The sequence below is a fragment of the Hemicordylus capensis genome, chromosome 5 (assembly GCF_027244095.1).
Source record: "Hemicordylus capensis ecotype Gifberg chromosome 5, rHemCap1.1.pri, whole genome shotgun sequence".
Lineage (NCBI taxonomy): Eukaryota > Metazoa > Chordata > Lepidosauria > Squamata > Cordylidae > Hemicordylus > Hemicordylus capensis.
The window spans coordinates 128,973,227-128,992,445 of NC_069661.1; the positions used below are offsets into that span (position 1 = coordinate 128,973,227).

Genomic DNA, 19,219 nt, shown 5'->3' on the forward strand with positions numbered 1-19,219 from the left:
ATGCTGAAGGTTCTTGTTCACCTGCTATATCCCTTTGCTCTGCAATAGCACTGGCTTTTAAAGCAAACCGTTTTGGTAAACGCCATAATATCCTCCTTTCAAAGAAAACGTATCCATGTTTGATAAAATGTTTGCTCTCATAGTCAACTGCACAAGAGTATCCACTATTATAAACATTCAGCTTCTTGAGACCTGAAAGAGGGGGATGAAATCTGAAGGATCCTAGCACATGTGTGTGCATGCTGTTTTATAGTTACTTCCTTCATACACACTAGGAAATCTTACATAAATTAACTAAAGATTTATTCAGCAACAACTCAATTTTCTCCTTATCCTTTCCCTCCCCCTTTTCCCCCCCTCACTCCTCCCCGACATTCTCTACACTCTACAGGATCCTCCCTGGGACAAATGTCCAAACAAACAAACAAACAAACAAACTACAAAAGATTACTGGATAGAAAACAACACATACTTAATTTTTTTGAAAAGCATCTCCAATCTCTTCCCTTAAGATCTCCCCTTAATGTGCAATACAATGATATTCCTCTTGAAAACAGGCTAAACCTGGTAAATGGGGGTAATTGGAGGAACATACAAGAAAAGAGCAACAGAGTACACACAGCTGCATTGTCTAAGATGGTTTCTGGAGAAGTTGCTCTGGATAATGTCTCTCGGCCCAAGTTTTCAGAAACAAAAGCCATCAGTGGCTTGGAATGTGGCAACTGAAAGAGCAGATATATGATGCCAGTGGGGTAAGGAATATGCTTAAATAACACACAAACGAAACTAATGCAACAGCACTAATTTAACTTCTGATCTGCTCATTTCACAAGCAACATCTAGCAAATAGATATTGTACATGGACTGGATGGATTTGCCTCTGGATCACTCTGGCCTGAGCGCTGTTTTTATCCAGAGTTCAGGCTATTGGTTAACTGGCACCTTTTACCATGGTGATTCTCTTTATTAAGCAGGGGGAGAGTAACTGGCCCTATCCACCCCGAGCACAGTACTTCCAGTGACTGTTGCTGGTGTGTGTCTTATGTTTCTTTTTAGAATGTGAGCCCTTTGGGGACAGGGATCCATCTTATTTATTTATTATTTCTCTGTGTAAACCACCCTGAGCCATTTTTGGAAGGGTGGTATAGAAATCAAATTAATAATAACAATAACAGCCCTCCAAGGTTTTAGGCAGAAGCCTTTCCCAGCCCTGAGATCCTTTTAACTGTAGTAACCAGCATTTGAAACTGGGATTTTTCTGCATAGAAAGCATGTGCTCTGTCACTCATGAATTCATAGCAGAATTAAAATCTGAAGCATCACTGAAGAAGGAAAGGACATAATTTTATAGGGTTTTCACAAGACCACCCAGCCATTCTTAGTATGAACATTATAACAGCCCTGCTGGATCAGGCCCAAGGCCTATCTAGTCCAGCATCCTTTCACACAGTGGCATACCAGATCCCTCTGAGAAGCCCACCTGGCAAGAGGTGAGGGCATGCCCTCTGGTATTTAGCGGCATCTTGCTTCTGAAGCTGGAGGTGCAATAACCACCATACTGGCATCGTGCCTCTGAAGCCGGAGATGGCCCGCAACCACCAGACTAGTATCCATTGATAGAGCTGTCCATTATGAGTTTGTCTAAGCCCCTTTAACAGCCATCCAAGCTAGCTGCCATCACCACGTCCTGTGGCAGAGAATTCCATAGATTAATTATGCACTGTGTGAAAAAGTACTTCCTTTTTTTGGTCCTAAATTTCCTGGCCTTCAGTTTCAAGAGATGACTCCTGGTTCTAGTATTGTGAGAGAAGGAGAAAAATTTCTCTTTGTCTACTCGCTCTACTCCATGCATAATTTTGTTCACCTCTTATCATTTCTCCCCATCGTTGCCTCTTTACCAAACTAAAAAGCTCCAGGTGCTGAAGCCTTGCCTCATAAGGAAGGTGCTCCAGGCCCCTGATCATCTTGGTTGCCCTCTTCTGCACCTTTTCCAGTTCTACAATGTTCTTCTTAAGATACGGTGACCAGACTAGAACATAGTACTCCAAATGTGGCCATACCATAAATTTGTACAAGGGCATTTTAATATTAGGGGGACTGCAGAGGGTCTTGGATGATACGGATTATCTGGACCCTTTTCAATCTGGCTTCTGCCCCGGGTATGGGACTGAGACTGCCTTGGTCGCTCTAGTGGATGACCTACGCTGGGAACTAGACAGGGGGAGTGCGTCCCTGTTGGTTCTGCTGGACTTCTCGGCGGCGTTCGATACCATCGCCCATGGTATCCTTCTGGGCCGCCTCTCGAGTATGGGAATTGGAGGCACTGCATTGCAGTGGTTCCAGTCCTTTCTTGGGGGGAGGTTCCAGAAGGTGGTGCTGGGGGACTATTGCTTGGCCCTGTGGCCGTTGGCCTGTGGGGTCCCGCAGGGATTGGTCCTGTCCCCCATGCTGTTTAACATCTACATGAAGCCGCTGGGAGAGGTCATCTGGGGATTTGGACTGAGTTGTCAGCAATATGCGGATGACACTCAGCTCTATCTCTCCTTGTCATCTGATCCTAGGGAGGCGGTGGATGTCCTGAATCGGGGGCTGGAGGCCATGATGGGTTGGATGTGGGCTAACAAACTGAAATTGAATCCGGATAAGACGGAGGTACTGTTGGTCAGTAGGAGAGCCAATCGGGATGAGGAGATTTTACCGGTCCTGGATGGGGTTGCACTCCCCTTGAAGGAGCAAGTATGCAGCTTGGGGGTACTACTGGACCTGGCTCTGCTTTTGGAAGCTCAGGTGGAGGCGGTGGCCAGGGGTGCCTTTGCACGGCTTCGGCTAGTGCGCCAGCTGCGTCCCTTAGTGCGCCAGCTGCGTCCCTTTCTCGAGAAGGCAGATCTGGCCACAGTTACCCATGCCTTAGTGACGTCGCGGCTGGATTACTGTAACGCGCTCTACGTGGGGCTGCCCTTGAAGAATATCCGGAAACTGCAGCTAGTGCAAAACGCGGCAGCGAGGGTTTTATCCGGAGCTGCCCGTTGGGAACACATCACCCCCATTTTGAAAGAGTTGCACTGGCTGCCGGTTTGTTTCCGGGTCCAGTTCAAGTTGTTGGTTTTGACCTTTAAAGCCCTTAACGGTTTGGGCCTGGGGTATTTGAGGGACCGCCTGCTCCCAAGGGTTGCTGCCCGCGTGACGAGGACATCTGAGGGGGCCCTGCTCCGGGTGCCAACAATGAGAGAGGCCCGGCTGTCGTGCACTCGGGACAGGGCCTTCTCTGTTGCTGCTCCTAGACTCTGGAATAGGGTTATGCATTTTGTATTTTTTTCTGTTTTGTTTTTGGCCCAAATCCAAAACACCCCCATTTTGTTCTTAGTTTGAAATCAGCCAGTCCGAAACACCCCAATTTTGTTCTTTGTTCGAAATTGCAAAATCCGAATCTGAAACGTTTTGGATTTTAAAAAATGGTCTCAGGGAAAAACTAGTGGGTGGGGGTGGTAGTGCCTGATGGGTGGAAACTACCACCCAAGTTTCAGAGGAATTGGGCAAAGGGCTGATTTTTGGAGAATTTTTGAAGTATAGGATTTTTCCCATAGGGAAGAATGGAGGTTTCAGCAAAAGTATAGCTTCATGTTGGGGGGAAAGGGGTGGCCCAGAGAAGAATAGGGTGGGTGGTAGTGCCCAGTGGGGGGAAAGGAAGCTGCCAGAATTATTTCAAAGGAATTGGGCAGAGTGCTGATTTTTAAAGATGTAATGGAGTATGTGCGTCTGTAAAGTTCTTCCCCATAGGGAATGATGGACCTCCATAATTCCTGCCCCATAACTGCACTTGGGGGGCACCAGGGTGGCCCAGAGTGAGTGGTGGTGTAGAGCACATAGGGTGCCAACCACCCACATTGGTTGCTAACCCATGGGGTACTGGGTTCTGTTGTTTCTGAGATGTTTTGAGTGTAGATTCAGATTCTCTGGTAGCATATGAGAGTGGATTCATGGTTTGTCGTTGAAAATCTCATATGCTACCAGAGAATCTATACACCTCAGAAACAACAGAACACCTCAGAAACAACAGAACCCAGCACCCCATGGGTTAGCAACCCATGGGGGTGGTTGGCACACTATGTGCACTACACCACCACTCGCTCCCAGCCACCCCAGTGCCCCCCAGGTGGAGTTATGGGTCTGCTGAAACCTCCATTATTCCCTAGGGGGGGGAAACCTTAAAGAAGCGTAAACTTCAACAATTCCTAAGAAATCAGCCCTTTGCCCTATTCCTTTGGAATCTGGGTTGTGGCAGGCACCCCTTGGGGCACTGCCACTCAGCCCACTGTTTTGCCCCTCAGGCCCCCTTTCTGCCCCAAATCTGCCCCAAAGACATGTCAACTTCAAAAATTCTTTAAAAATAAGCCCTTTCCCCAGTTCCTTTGGAATCTGGGTGGCAGCAGGCACCCATTGGGGCACTACCACCTGACCCACTCTTCTGCCCCTAAAGCCTCCTTTCTGCCCCCAATCCACCCCAAATCCACCGCCCCCAAATCCCGCCCCCAATCCACCCCACATAACATCAACAACAGCAGAGCTTTGGAATAAAATCAGGCAGATTTCCAAAGGTCATGCACATCCACTTCCCCCTGCCCAAAATGCAATTGATCTACACACAACTGCACACAAATGCACACTGGCCAATGAGGGTAAAATTTACCCTTAAATTTGCTTAAAAGGAATAAGGAGGCAATTGCCAGCAGATCAGCCCATGCTTTCGCTGGCCAGTCTGCGGGCTGGAAGGGCTGGAAATTCAAACTCAAAATGGAGACTGAAGGAGAAAGACTTTCTGCGATTGCAAAATGGAGTTCCAAAACAGCCGAAACAACAAAACGTTTTGTATCCGAAACAGGGACGTTTTGTTTTGGCTACAAAATTTCTGTTTTGAGCATTGGGTGTTTTGTTTTGGCTACAAAACAGCCGAAATGGCCTGTTTTGTGTACAAAACATTTTGTGTCCGAAACGAATCATCCCTACTCTGGAATGCTCTCCCGGTGGCCATTCGTTCCTCAGACTCCATCATGGCTTTTAGAAAGCTTTTAACAACTTGGCTTTTTACCCAGGCTTTTACATAATCGTTTTTACTGCTGCTTCTGTGTGTTTTTATCTGTTGTCTTGTTTTTTATGCCTGTTTTTATATGTTTTTATATTTTTTGCTTGATATTTTTATTGCCTTTTTATTGTATGTTTTAACTTTTGTAAACCACCTTGGGGTTGTCTTTTAACGAAAGGCGGTATATAAATGTAAAAATAAATTAAAAAATAAATAAATTAGCATTTTAATTTCAATCCCCTTCCTAATGACCCCAGGCAAGGAATTAACCTTTTTCACAGCTGCCTCACACTGTTGACACTTTCAACCAGCTGTCCACCATGACCCCAAGATCTCTCTCCTACTCGGTCACTGACAGCTCAGACCCCACCAGTATATGTTAAGTTGGAGTGTGTGGGTTTTTTTGCCCCAATGTGCATCACTTTACACTTGCTTATATTGAGTAGCATTGGCCATTTTGTTGCCCACTCCCCCAGTTTGCAGAGAACCTTTTGGAGCTCCTCACAATCCTTTGTGGATTTCACTGCCCTAAATAGTTTAGCATCATCTGCAAATCTGGCCACTTTGCTGCTTACCCCAACTTCTAGATCATTTATGAACAAGTTAAAGAGCACTGGTCCCAATACAAATCCCTGGGGGATCTGACTTCTTACTTCTCTCCATTAATTCCTAGACTCAGTCTGTTTCCCGTCCTTCAACCAGTTACCAATCCACACAACAACCTGTCTCCTTATCCCATGACTGCTAAGTTTCCTCAAGAGCCTTTGGTGAGGAACTTTGTCAAAAACTTTTTGGAGCTGGGGGGGGAGGATCAGCTGTGTCGAACATGGCAGCTGCTCTAATCAGAGCAGCAGCCGCACTTGTGCTCTGGGGCACCCTAGGATGCAAGAGGTGGAAGTCTTCCCACTCCCAGCATTCCCCTTCATCACACCACCACTCACGTAGGTGTGCAGTGCAGTGGACAGTGGCCATTTATCTGCCAGGGAAGGCAGGCAAGCACCCTTTCCAGCAGGGTTGTGTGAAAGATCTCCAAGTATACTATTTCAACCAAATCATCTTTATCCACCTGCCTGTTGGCACTCTCAAAGAACTCCAAAAGCTGAGTGAGGCAAGACTTGCCCTTGCAGAAGCCATGCTGCTGCTCCTTCAGCAAGGCCTTTTCTTCTATAGGTTTAACAATTTTGTCCTTCAGTATGCTTTCCATCAGTTTATCAGCCATAGAAGTTAAGGAGACCAGCCTGTAGCTTCCCAGATCCCCCTGGATCCCTTTTTGAAAATGGGAGTTACATTTGCAATTTTCCAGTTCTCTGGTATAGAGCCTGATTGTAAGGACAAGTCACATATTTTTGCTAGGACATCAACAATTTCACATTTGAGTTCCTTCATAACTCTTGGATGGATGCCACCTGGCCCTGGCAATTTGTTAATTTTTAGTTTTTCAAGACAGTTTAGTACATCTTCCCTCATTACTTCAATCTGACCCACCTTAAAAAGGTTTTGTAAATTGTGGACTATGCAAGTCATTTAATGGTACTAGAGAAAGACATGCTCTTCTGGTAGCTCCAAGTCTTAAGACTCGCATCAATTTTGGAGGATGAATAGAACTGAAGGAAGCCCGGGCAGGTGTGCAACTGGGGGAGTCAGTCATGTGACTTGCCTTTGGGGGGGCCAAGGCAGTGGGCCCCCAGACAACTGTCTCCTCTTGCCCTATTATAATTACGCCCCTGCTTGACATTTCTAGACTTTTCCCCTTTTATAGCTTCTCTGACTTTACTTGTTAGCCACTTTGGCATCCTCCTGAACTTGGTGGTACCTTTCCTCCTGCTTGGTATATATTCCAACTCTAATTCTAGTATTGTGGTTTTAGATAAGTTCCATGCTTTCTGGAGTAATTTGACCCTCCTGGACTTCCCTTTCAGCATCTTTTTTACCAGTCCTCTCATTTTTGAGACGTTTCCTCTTCTGAAGTCCAACATATCTGTGCTGGACTTCCTTGGCAATTCTCCGCTCACATATATGCTGAATTGGATCACACTGTGGTAACTGTTCCCCAATGGTTCTACAACTCTGACATGTTGCACCAAGTCTCACAACGTCTCACTCCACTCACTATGAAGTCCAAGGTCACCTTTTCTCTGGTTGGTTCCACGACCAACTGCTCTAAGGCAGAGTCATTTAGCAGATCTTGAAATTTGGCCTCTCTGTCAATACCCACATGTGAATTTGCCCAGTCTATATGAGGGTAACTGAAATCACGCATTATTACAGCTCTGTCTCTCTTTGTTGCCTCTCTGATTTGCTCCTCCAACTCCAGGTCACTCTCAGTGTTTTGATCTGGGAGGTGATAGCAAGTCCCCAGTAAAACATTTCCTTTCAGTCCTCATGTTGTCATCCATAATGTTTCTGTGGAGGACTGCGGTACTCCTAGGTTTTCTATCTTGTTAGATTCTATCTCTTTATTTTATCTCTTTATTGTTCGATTGATATATCACTTTTCATTATAATTATCTCAAAGCAGCTTACAATACTGTATAGTTAAAATACACAATTAAAATACAAAATGTAGAGCTATTAATATAAATATAAAAATAATCTCTATTTAAAAATTTTAAAACCTCTATGAAACAATAATACATAAAACACAGAGCTACAGCAGTAAGACGTTTGTAAAATATCGAATCTCATTTAAAAGCCTGTGTGAAAAGCCACATCTTTGCTTTCCCCTCTAAAAACTGTGGTGGAAGCTCAGGAGCAGATGCCAGCCAGGAGAACATTCCAAATCCTGGGGGCAAAGACTGAGAAGGCCCTGTCACATATGCTTGACAGCAAGCCTCTTTCACCACTGACACGTGGAGCAGAGCCCCCTCAGATAATCTTGTCCAGTGGGCAGAAACCCTTTGGAGCAGGCGATCCTTCAGATATCCATGGCCCAAACTGTTTAGGACTTTAAAGGTCAAAACCAACTCCTTGAATTGTACCCTGAAACAAATTGGTAGCCAATGTAGCTCTTCCAGAATAGGTGTAATATGCTCTGAGCTGATAATATGCTGTAATATGTGTAATATGCTCTCAGCTGCATTCTGCACCAACTGAAGTTTGTGAATATTTTTCAAGGGCAGCCCCACATAGAGCGCATTGCAGTAATCTAGCCATGATGTGACTAAGGCATGCATAAATGTGGCCAGATCTGCCTTCTCGAGAAAGGGCTGCAGCTGGCACACTAGCCAAAGCTGTGCAAAAGCATTTCTGGCCACCATCTCCACCTGAGCATCCAAAAGCAGAGCCGGGTCCAGCAGTACTCTCAAGCTGCACACTTGCTCTTTCAAGGGGAGTGCAACCCCATCCAGAACCAGTCAAATCCCTTCATCTCGGTTTTCCTACTGACCAACAGTACCTCTGTCTTCTCTGGAATCAATCTCAGTTTACTAGCCCACTTCCAGCCCATCACAGCCTTCAGCCCCCAATTCACAACATCCACTGCCTCCTTAGGATCAGCTGATAAGGAAAGATAGAGCTGAGTGATATCTACATATTGCTGAGAACTCAGCCCAAGTCCCTGGATGACCTCTCCCAGTGGATTCATGTAGGCGTTAAAGAGCATCTGGGACAAGACTGAACCCTTTGGGGCCCCATAATCCAATGGCCAAGAGTTAAGCAGAAGTCCCCCAGAACCACCTTCTGGACCCTCCTCCCAAAAAAGGACTGAAGCCACTCTAAAGCCTCCCATCACCATATTTGAGAGGTGATCAAGAAGGATACCATGGTCGATGGTATCAAATGCTGCTGAGAGGTCCAGCAGAACCTAGAGGGATGCACTCCCCCTGTCAAGCTCGTGGCATAGGTCATCCACTAGGGCAACCAAGGCAATCTCAGTCCCATATGCAGGATAGAAGCCAGATTGAAAAGGGTCTAGATGATCCATATCATCCAAGACCCTCTATAGCTGAGATGCCACCATGATCAAGACATACATTTATAGTGTAAATAAGCTCGGAGTAACTGATGCAGGCAGAAGATGACTCCTCCTCATTTAGCACCAGTGTCTGAGACAAATCCAGAGTTTTGTTTGAGCATTGAATGCCAGGAATGTAAATGCTTCAAGATATGAATGATAAATATCATGATTTCTTACCTGGTGTTACGGCATGCAGAGCTAGCAGCAGCAGCAAGCCTCTGGGGTCTATCATCTGAGAAATAAACAAAGCAAAGCTGATAACCATGCATGTTTTTCCTTAATATTTTGAGAACATAGTGAAAGTTATCTTGCTAAACAGAGAAAAACTTATTTGTATTTCATTTATATTGGGCATGATCCAACCAAAGTTAACAATTTAAGTCCAATGGGCAGTTGGACCAAGCATCGGTCTCTCCCATTGAGAGCAATAGGACTTAAAATTTCATACATTTAGTTGGATCTTGTCCATTATTTTTCATCTACTTGGAATTCCATTTCTCCTCCCCTCTGCCCCCATTTCTGAATTTAATTCTTGGACATTGATATCTGTGCTGGACACATAGACCCAAAAAGTTTTTTAAAAATAAATTTTGACCTCCATTTCTAGCTATATCCAGTGAGGGAAGGGGAAATAGTGGGTGCGTTCAGACACAACACAGAAGCTCTCCTGGTTTGTTTTTTCATCCGAACGTGCCTCTGAAATTCAACCAAGGTTCAATTTGGCCCAACAAACTGACCTTTGTAACCAAAGTTTGTAGTTGGCTCATTTGTTTTAATCACGCTTCAGTTTGTCATAACATTGCATCCGAACCAACCCCTAGTGGTTTATTCTCAGCTTGTTGCAAGAGCTCCGCCTTCGCCCACAAAGATGCCTGCAAAGAGTGGCTAATAAGCAATTTCTCTATGTTTTTTCCTCCAGATGTGCTCAGGAGAAACTTTTCTACTGACTTCTGACATCACCACTACCATAAGTGGTCTTCAACAGCAAGTCTCCTGTACAGGGGTGGAGCCACCATTGCATGGGGGGGTGTCCAAAGAACCCATCCGCCATGCTCAGGGGGCGCACCTGGTGCCCTAGCCACACCCACTGTGTCTGACGGGGCCGTGCACCCCGTTTGCAATTAAACTTCAGCCAGTGTCACGTTTGCAGTGTGGCCGGGAGCGCCTTTCCTCCCTTGTTGCAAAAGCAGAAAGATGGGGACCCAGTGCTGGCTGAAGTTTTTCAAAAATGGAGCCGCACGGCTCTTGTTTTTGAAAAGCTTCAGCCAGTGCTGGGTTCCCAGCCTGGCCAGAATGCATCTCTCTGCTTTCGCAAGTAAGGTTTAGAGGTGCTCCTGGCCACACAGCAAATGCGGCACCGGCTGAAGTTTACTCGCAAAGGGGGCATGCGGCCCCATTTGCTAACATGGCCATGCCCCCTGCATCTGACACCAGACCCAATGACATCAGATGCATGGGGTGTGGCTGGGTGGGGGCGCCAGTGGCGGGCTGAACAGGGGCTGCTGGCAACCTCACTCTGCTACTGCTCCTATATCATTGCTTGCTGGGTGCAGACACTGACCCGGAGTTTCGGGGTGTGGGGAGAAGGGCATGGAGACTACAGGATCCAAAAGCAAGCCGCAAGCTTTCTTGGGATGCTATGGACTGGCGTCCTCCTTTCCCTCCAACCCAACTATTACCAAAAAGCTCCATGACAACAAGAAAGCTGCAGGCTGCCCATCTTTGTATAGCTGCACCATGGATAGGCTCCAACCAACCAAGAGCAGCCAAGGACAGGCGTAAAGATCCAAAGCAATTCATGCAGCTTTTCCACACCCAAGTTGGCAACCAATAGTAAGGGAGGGAGTGACAGGGTGAAGCACTGCCAGGAGTTGGGCAGACTTGGAACTCTGGGATTGTGTCCAGAAGTACTGGGCGAAGGGAGGATCACCCACCCACCCACCCCCCGCAAAAAAAACCCCACTGACAGCCAAAACAAACTACACTGCTGATTTTCTGTGGAGTGAATCTCTGATTTATTTTTTTTAGAAGCTTCATTAAAATAAAATTTGGCTCCAGGTTGCATCTGACAGGGCCAATATGCTTTAAACTTGTTGGAGATTAACATTTATGTATTTCTATGGCTTATAACAAGGCTCAGTTCAGTTCAGTTCAGTTCAAAGTTTATTACAGTCTATGACCAGCACAACAAAGGAATAGAATAGAACATAACAAGGCATCTTTCTTTAGCACTGTAGAGTCACACAAAGCCACTCCCTACTTCTCCAGATTTCTGATCAAGTGAAGAAAGTGTGGCAGTATTTTCTTACCTCTTGTCAGGATAATATTAATTAATTAATTAATTATGTACGTTGCTCCAAACTTCCATCTCTCAGCAGTTTACAGCAAAATAAAGCAAATTAAAACAGAAAGTAAAATCTTAAAGCAATTTAAACCACAAGTAAAGTTAAAAAGCTTGGGTGAATAAATGTGTCTTTAAAGACTTTTTAAAAGTTGTTGGAGATGAGGAATCTCTCATTTCAGCAGTGAGCACATTTCACAGTCTCGGGGTGGCAACAGAGAAGACCCGTCCCCATGTGGCTACCAGATGAACTGGTGGCAACTGCAGACAAAGCTCTCTGGATGAGCTCAAAAGGTGATGGGGCTCAAAGTGCAGAAAACGTTCTCTTAAATACCCTGGGCCTAAGCTGTTTAGGGCTTTATAGGTTATAACCACCAACCTGTATTTTGCCTGGAAACTTATTGGTAGCCAGTTAGTCCTTTCAATGCAGGAGTAATATGGTCTCCTCAAAATGACCTGGAGACCAACCTGGCTGCCGCATTCTGTAGCAACTGCAGTTTCCAGACTAAGTACAAAGGTAGAACACATTGCAGTAGTCAAGTCTGGAGGTTACCAGAATATGTACTATTGTTCCGAGGTCATTTATCTCAAGAAATGATTGCAGCTGGCATATCAGCTGAAACATCTCTGGCCACTGCCTCAAACTGAGACACTAGGGAAAGGTTTAGATCCAAAAGCACTTCCAGATTGTGTACCTGTTCCTTCTGGGGAAGTGTGACCCTAACCAGAACCAGCACATCAAAATTGTCTCCTGAGTTCCAACCCTGTACAAAAAGTAAAAGTAAAGTGTGCCATCAGGTTGGTGTTGACTCCTAGCAACCACAGAGCCCTGTGGTTGTCTTTGGTAGAATACAGGGGGGGTTTACCATTGCCTCCTCCCGCGCAGTATGAGATGATGCCTTTCAGCATCTTCCTATATTGCTGCTGCCCAATATAGGTGTTTCCCATAGTCTGGGAAACATACCAGTGGGGATTCGAACCGGCAACCTCTGTACCTCCATCTTATTTGGATTCAGCATAAGTTTGTTAACCTCATCCAGTCATCACTGCCCCCAGGCAGGCACTTAGGGAGGTTATGCCTTTTCCTCATGATGCTGACATGGAGAAATCTGTTTGGGTGTCATCAGCATACTGACAACACCCAGCATTAAATCTCCTGATGATCTCTCCAAGAATTTTCATGTAGATATTAAAAAGCATTTGAGACAGTATGGAGCCCTGGGGGACGCCATATGAAAGTTCACATTTTGGTCTCCAATTGACAGATTGGGCAGATTCCATCTGGAATCTGCCTGAGAGGTAGGCACAGAAGCACTGTAAAGCAGTGCCTCCCACTCCCAACCCCCTCAGATGCTGCAAAAGGATACTATGGTCACTATCGAATGGAGCCAAAAGATCCAAAAAGACCAACAAAGTCACACTCCCTCTGTCAGTTCTCCATTAGTGACCACCCATCAGGCCGACCAGGGCAGTCTCCACCCCATCGGCCTCCTGAAAACCATTTGAAATGGGTCTAAATAATCAGTTTCCTCCAAGACTGTCTGGAGCTGGGAGGCCACCATTCTCTCAATTACCATGCCCAGCCATGGAAGGTCGGAGACAGGCCTATATTTGCTTAACTCTGAGGGATCTTCAGAATCTTAAGGAATTTGCCTTAACTCTGAGGCTCCTTCAGAAGAGGTCTAATAATTGTGGCAAGCATGAATTGTCCGCTTTGCAAGGCAAGGTCAACCTTGGTTTTTATCTGAATGGGAAACATGTGTGAGCACTATAAAATATTTCCCTTAGGGAATGAGACTACTCTGAGAAGAGCATCTGCATGTTTGCATGCAGAAGGTTGCAAGTTCCCTCCCTGGCATCTCCAAGATAGGGCTGAGAGAGACTCATGCCAGCAACCCTGGAGAAGCCACTGCCAGTCTGTGTAGATAATACTGAGTGAGATGGATCAATGGTTTGACTCAGTATAAGGCAGCTTCCCATGTTCCTAGGAAGGCTTCCTGCCTTCCCTCAGAGAACCATTTATAATATCTACCAGGCCTTCAACAACAACCCCCCATCAGATAGTACAAGCCAAGCCAGACAAGGGTCAAGAGAAGAGTTGGTAGGCTGCACCACTCCAAACAGCTTATCCACATCAGCAGTTACAAACTGAAACTAATGCCGCATAACCACATAAGAGGAGCTTCTGGACACCTCCACATTAGACTCTGCAATAATTGTGGGGTCTAAGTTGGCCCGAATACGAGATATTTTGTCCACAAAAAAAACTCATCAAAAATGTCACAGCAGGTAATTGATGGTTCTAAATTCTGATTCAAGGGAAGAGGGGCACATACAAACCCTCCCACAACTCTAAACAACTCTACTGGATGTGAGCTTGCAGGTGCAATATAGGCAGAAAATAATCACTTCTTTGCTGTGCTTATTGCCTGAGCATAGCTCTTCAAATGCGCTCTATGTTGTAATCTGTTGGTTTCCAGTTGAGTCTTTTTCCACTTGCACTCCAGTCATCTACCTTGCTGCTTCAGCTCCTGTAGTTCTTCCGTATATCAAAGAGGCAAATTTTGAAGTGGATCAGAGAGGATGCTAAGGAACTATAATGTCTACTGCCCTGATGAGTTTGCTGTGCCAGGTCTCCACCAGGGCATCAACAGAATCACTGGCAGAGCCAGCACTAAATCCTTCCAGGTTTTATTGAAATCCTATTGGAATCCATAATACAAAGTGGCACACAGTCAGCAGCTACCAGTGTTCAAAGGTATCCAATGAACACAGCCCCCCATGCCCCCAGGGGCCCTGCCATCTGCCTGCCACCCACTCCTCACTCCCATGGCTTGCCACCACCACCGCAGCTTGCCTTCTGCCCTGCTCATGTGGCTTGCGCACTGCCGCCCCTTGCCCCTACCATTTGCCTTCTGCCCTGCCTCCCCTCACCACTCCTGCTCCTTGCCACTGCTGCTGGGGGAGCCAGTGTGCCAGTGGTGGGGGGTGTTCCATCATGGCTTCTCTCCTCACTTGGAGAGAAGCCACAGAACCTTTCAGCACTGCACAAGCCAGCTAAGAAATGGAAGGCATACTTGTTCCTCGATGCCTAATCTGGGTGCATGTGCCCCCTCCATTTTGTAGCCTGTCATGCAGCAATAAGGGATTCTGTGTGTTCTCTCCTCATTCAAGCAGCAGGAGCGAGTAGCAGAGTGAGCAAGGAGTGGCAAGTCAAGTGGCAAATGATAGGGATGAGGAGTGGTGCCAGTGCCAGTGCCGGTGCCGGTGCCAGTGCCGGTGGCAGCAGCAGCAGGAGCAGGAGCAGTAGAAGCAGAGGTGCATCTAGGTAATTTTGGAGTCTGGACCTAAAGGTCTTTGGAGCCCCCTCCACCGCTGCAAGTTAAGCATCATCCCCATACACACAACACACACAGTATTATTAACACATGCGTTCTTGAGGGCACATACAGCAACTGAACTCCCAAGAATGTAAGAATATAAAACAGATATATTTATGGAAAGATGCATTAGCAGAAACATTCAACATGCAACTTAACATATTCCATCCCACATATGTCTTTTCCCACTCCCTGCTGTCTCTAAAGCAGAAATCATGCTCAGCCTCCTGGTGCAGTGTGGGCTGGCAGCACAGTGACCACAACACCCGGGACAGACTAAAGAGGATTGGGGGGTTGGGCAGAGAGTGTAGAGGCCCTGGACTTCTGCCCCGAAGTCCAGGGATAAGAGCACCTCTGATTAGAAGCAGTAGGTGCAAAAATAATTAAAGGGGTGCCCAATGTCCATTTATTAAACTGGACCACCCCTGCACTCCTAGAGGCTTGTGTTTGTGACTCTCTCTACCAAACTGGCAGAACAGCCCTGCCATGCAACCCCAAACTAAGCACACTGCCCAGGGCTATGTTCCATCGTAAGCAGACAAAGTCTTAGGATTAGGCTGTAAATCTTATGAGAATATACTTAGAAGATGAGCATCTAGAATGAGAAATTATGAATAAATGTGGGTTATGAATTTCTTGCTAGGCAGCTTATTTAGAGAGATTTACATCCTTAAGCCTTCTACCTCGTATATTAGAGCGAGAGCCTGAACTCAGGCATGTATGTCACACACAGAGACATACATCTTTACAGCGGGCTTTGGAAGAGTGTTACCATTACGTTTGATCAGGAGCATTTTTTACTTCACCCTGTGACTATGCTTTTGCTTTAAGTGGGGAAACCTAGCTCTGAAGCCAATTGCAAACGTGCACACAACAATAAAATTTTGGGATCGTTGACCATGGATAAAGGCAAAGGAGAGTTAGGACCCACGCAGGGTAGCAATAGACTCTAGACCAGGGATTCTCAACGTTGGGCCCCCAGATGTTCTTGGACTTCAGTTCCCATAAACCCCAACCAAAGGCCAATGGGGCTGGGGATTATGGGAGCTGAAGTCCAACAACATCTGGGGACTCAACGTTGAGAATCCCTGCTCTAGACTATACTTTTTGAAAACAAAGTATTAAAAAACAGAATCACAAAAGTAAACAGTGATAGTTGGCAACTTCTGGAAAGCCAGACAGGGCTGTTCAGCCACAAGAATCCCATTTCTTAAGCAAAATATCAAACTCCAATTAGTGCTCGCTCGAGAGGACTCTTAGCATAGTGGGGATGGAGAAAGGGTGATAGACAAAGTTGAGGGGGGGATACATTGTGAACTGCACAGGGACTTTTTGTATGGGGCAGTATAAAAATGTACTAAACAAACAAACAAACAAACAAACAAACAAACAAACAAACAAACATAGGAAGCTGCCTTATACCAAGTCAGACCATTGGTCTATCCAGCTCAGTACTGTCTACACAGATTGGCAGTAGCTTCTCCAAGGTTGCAGGCAAGAGTCTCTCTCAGTCCTATCTGGCGATGCCAAGGAGGAGGAAACTTGGAACTTTCTGCATGCAAGCATGTAGGTGCTCTTCCCAGAGCAGCCCCACCCCTAAGGGGAATATCTTACAGTGGTCACATGTCTCCCATTCAACTGCAAACCAGGGTGGGCCCTGCTTAGCAAAGGGGGGAAATCATGCTTGCTATCACAAGACCAGCTCTCCTCCCTTTCCTATACCTTTCCTAATTCTGTGTAGCTTGCATGCAGAGACTTCAAGTATGCTGGCTGGGTTGAAGGCACAGATAGGCAATGGCGTGCAGAGGATACACCCACGGAGACAGCCTAGACTGTCCAGGGTGCAAATTTGGAACTTTCAACCAGCCCATGTTAGGGAGACCTCAAGATTCTGCTGTAAGGTTTGGAGAAGGCTAGAGAATTCTGAGCAGCAAGAAACAAGTCCTGGGACTTAGAGATGGGCCACATCAAGGGGATCTCAGTTTGGGTGGAAGTTACTACGGGAAGGAACTTGAGGGTCAGCTGCTGTGGAAGGACCATGGTGGCAGAGCTCTGGCACAGTGGGAGGCAGGTTAAAGGCAATAATCCCCAGGGGTAGTAGTTTCAAGAGAGATCTCAGGGAACATCTCACTAGTCTTTCAGCTGGTATGGTACGTTGTGCGACATGGATGTATATGCACAGTGCTACATGCCCACATTACAGTGGCAAAGAATCTCATGGCTGGCTTTAGATAAAAGGGCCGATGGGGTTAGAGTGCAAAAAGATTCCTGCATCTATCCAGGTAGCTGAGCAAACAAAGTCAGGGCTCTTCCTTCAGTCTTGCATGCCACTGGAAAGGGGAAGAGGCTTGCTTGGCCTTGAATACTCCCGATGCATAAACATGTCCTGGGACTTGTCCCATCATATGGGTGCCCCTTCCCAGGCCATGGGCAGTGCAGCATCAGTACAGGTGGCTTTTCCTCTTTTTTTCAGAGAGCCACCTAACGGCACAGCAGAGAAATGACTTGCCTAGTGAGCAAGAGGTTGTGGGTTCGAATCCCCACTTGGTTGTTTCCCAGACTATGGGAAACACTTATATCAGGCAGCAGCAATATAGGAAGATGCTGAAAGGCATCATCTCACACTGCGCAGGAGATGGCAATGATAAACCCCTCCTGTATTCTACCAAAGACAACCACATGGCTCTGTGGTTGCCAGGAGTTGACACCGATTCGTGGGTATGACTTTACCTTTAACTTTTATTTCCTTGGTTGCCATTTTTGCTTGTCATTCTCTAGGGCAGGGTCTCTTAACTTTGGGCCCCCAGATGTTGTTGGACTACAGCTCCCATCAGCCTCAACCACAAAGGCCATGTCTGGGGGTGATGGGAGTTGTAGTCCAACAACATCTGGGGGCCCAAGGTTAAGAAACCCTGCTCTTGGGCACTAAGTTGCCAGATCTCACTGCTGACTATGTCCCCATACCATATGTTTAGGTGCAGCATATCAAAGACAAAAGTGGTCATAAAAGGGGATGGGGCAGGCAGGCAGTTTGCTAACAACAGGGAGTCTAGAAGAGTCATATTTCTAAATGTTGTCCTCTGTTACATGGAGGAACCCCATTTACCTCAGTTTACACCATTTACCTCAGTTTATACAGATTCAATTATATTAACAAATAGTTTATACCTGTATTAATACAATTTTGTATACTGCAAAATTAAACAAAAACATTATTTTTAACCAACAAGTATCATTCAGAGATCACACTTAAGATGTTGAATAACATCACAATAGTACCTATATGGTCGGTCAAAACTTTATAGGGACTCAAGAATGCCTTGTAGACAGGTTGCCAGACTGCATAACAAAAGTTTTCAAAACTACTCAGTACATGGTTCTAAAAAGAGTATATCGCTGGGATGCTACTAAGAGAGTCCATTACATTTAAGGGCTGGGCCTCTATAGTAAACGTTTTTGACTAAAGTTTGTTGGAGATTGGTCTAACATAAACATCTAAATGCAATATTAAAATAACCTTAGAAACTTAAGGTACAACCAGCGGGAGCATCATCTATGTTGTGCTTTACCCCTGCAAAGTCAGAGCAACTTATGATACATTCTCAATTCAGTGTATCCTCATAACAATCCTGTTGGATAAGCGAGAAATGTGACTTTCCCAAGGCCATCCAATGAACTTGATGGCTGAGCAGTAATTTGAAACTTAGGTCTGCAACATCACAACATTGCACAAAATCAGATGCAGATGCCCAAACTGAAGTGTCTAGGAGTTAAGCAATCTCTTGTATGAGAGTCCTTCCAGATCTCTTGCATTTATACACATACATATTCTTGGTTTCATATTATATTCATATTATATACATATTATCATTTAATTTGTGGTTGCTTATAGCTTTTGCCCAGTTCTTATTCCAGGAATATCTATTTGGCTGTTCCCACAAAATACAACCAGAAAAGACACAAATGGTAAACAAATAATTTTTTGTTAAAGCGTCTATGAATTTTAAACTTTCTTGTAATACATAAAGAAGGTCCGATGAATTATTTCCAGCCAATTGACCTACACTCCGCTACATTAGTGATGAACATACAGTCAATTAATAATAAAGATACCTTTGCTTCTGTGCTAAAGTTCAATTGTCCATCAGAAATGATCTTCTTTAACAGCCAGGGCTAGTCTGGAGGTCCATGTGCCTTATCTCTCTCAGAGGGCTACATTGGAATGGTCTGGGTTGGTTATTTGTTCCTGTTATATAAGCCAGGAACTCTTGTTAACTAAAGGGGAAGATAAAGAGTGACTGTTGCTTCCGTCCAGACTCTAGCACAATGGCGCTATCTGGAAAATCAGTTGCCTTAATGGCGAAAAAGAAACAATTAGGGGAAATCGTATTAAATACTTTTACATGACAGCTAAACCTTTGAAATAAGAGCGGTGTGTGTGTGTGTGTGTGTGTGTGCGCGCG

At 45.5% G+C, this 19,219-nt stretch overlaps 1 protein-coding gene across 1 annotated transcript in view; it reads right to left on the minus strand.

Moving 5' to 3' along the window:
• The window catches only part of VWF (von Willebrand factor), a 262,224-nt gene extending 243,258 nt beyond the window's left edge, over positions 1-18,966 (minus strand). Inside the window, exons 1-2 of the mRNA XM_053257896.1 lie at positions 18,870-18,966; positions 9,213-9,267 (exon numbers count right to left, since the gene is read on the minus strand). Coding sequence (XP_053113871.1) covers positions 9,213-9,267 — 55 coding nt within the window. The 5' untranslated portion in view covers positions 18,870-18,966. The remainder of the gene's footprint in view (positions 1-9,212; positions 9,268-18,869) is intronic.
• Between the last annotated feature and the right edge of the window lie 253 nt (positions 18,967-19,219).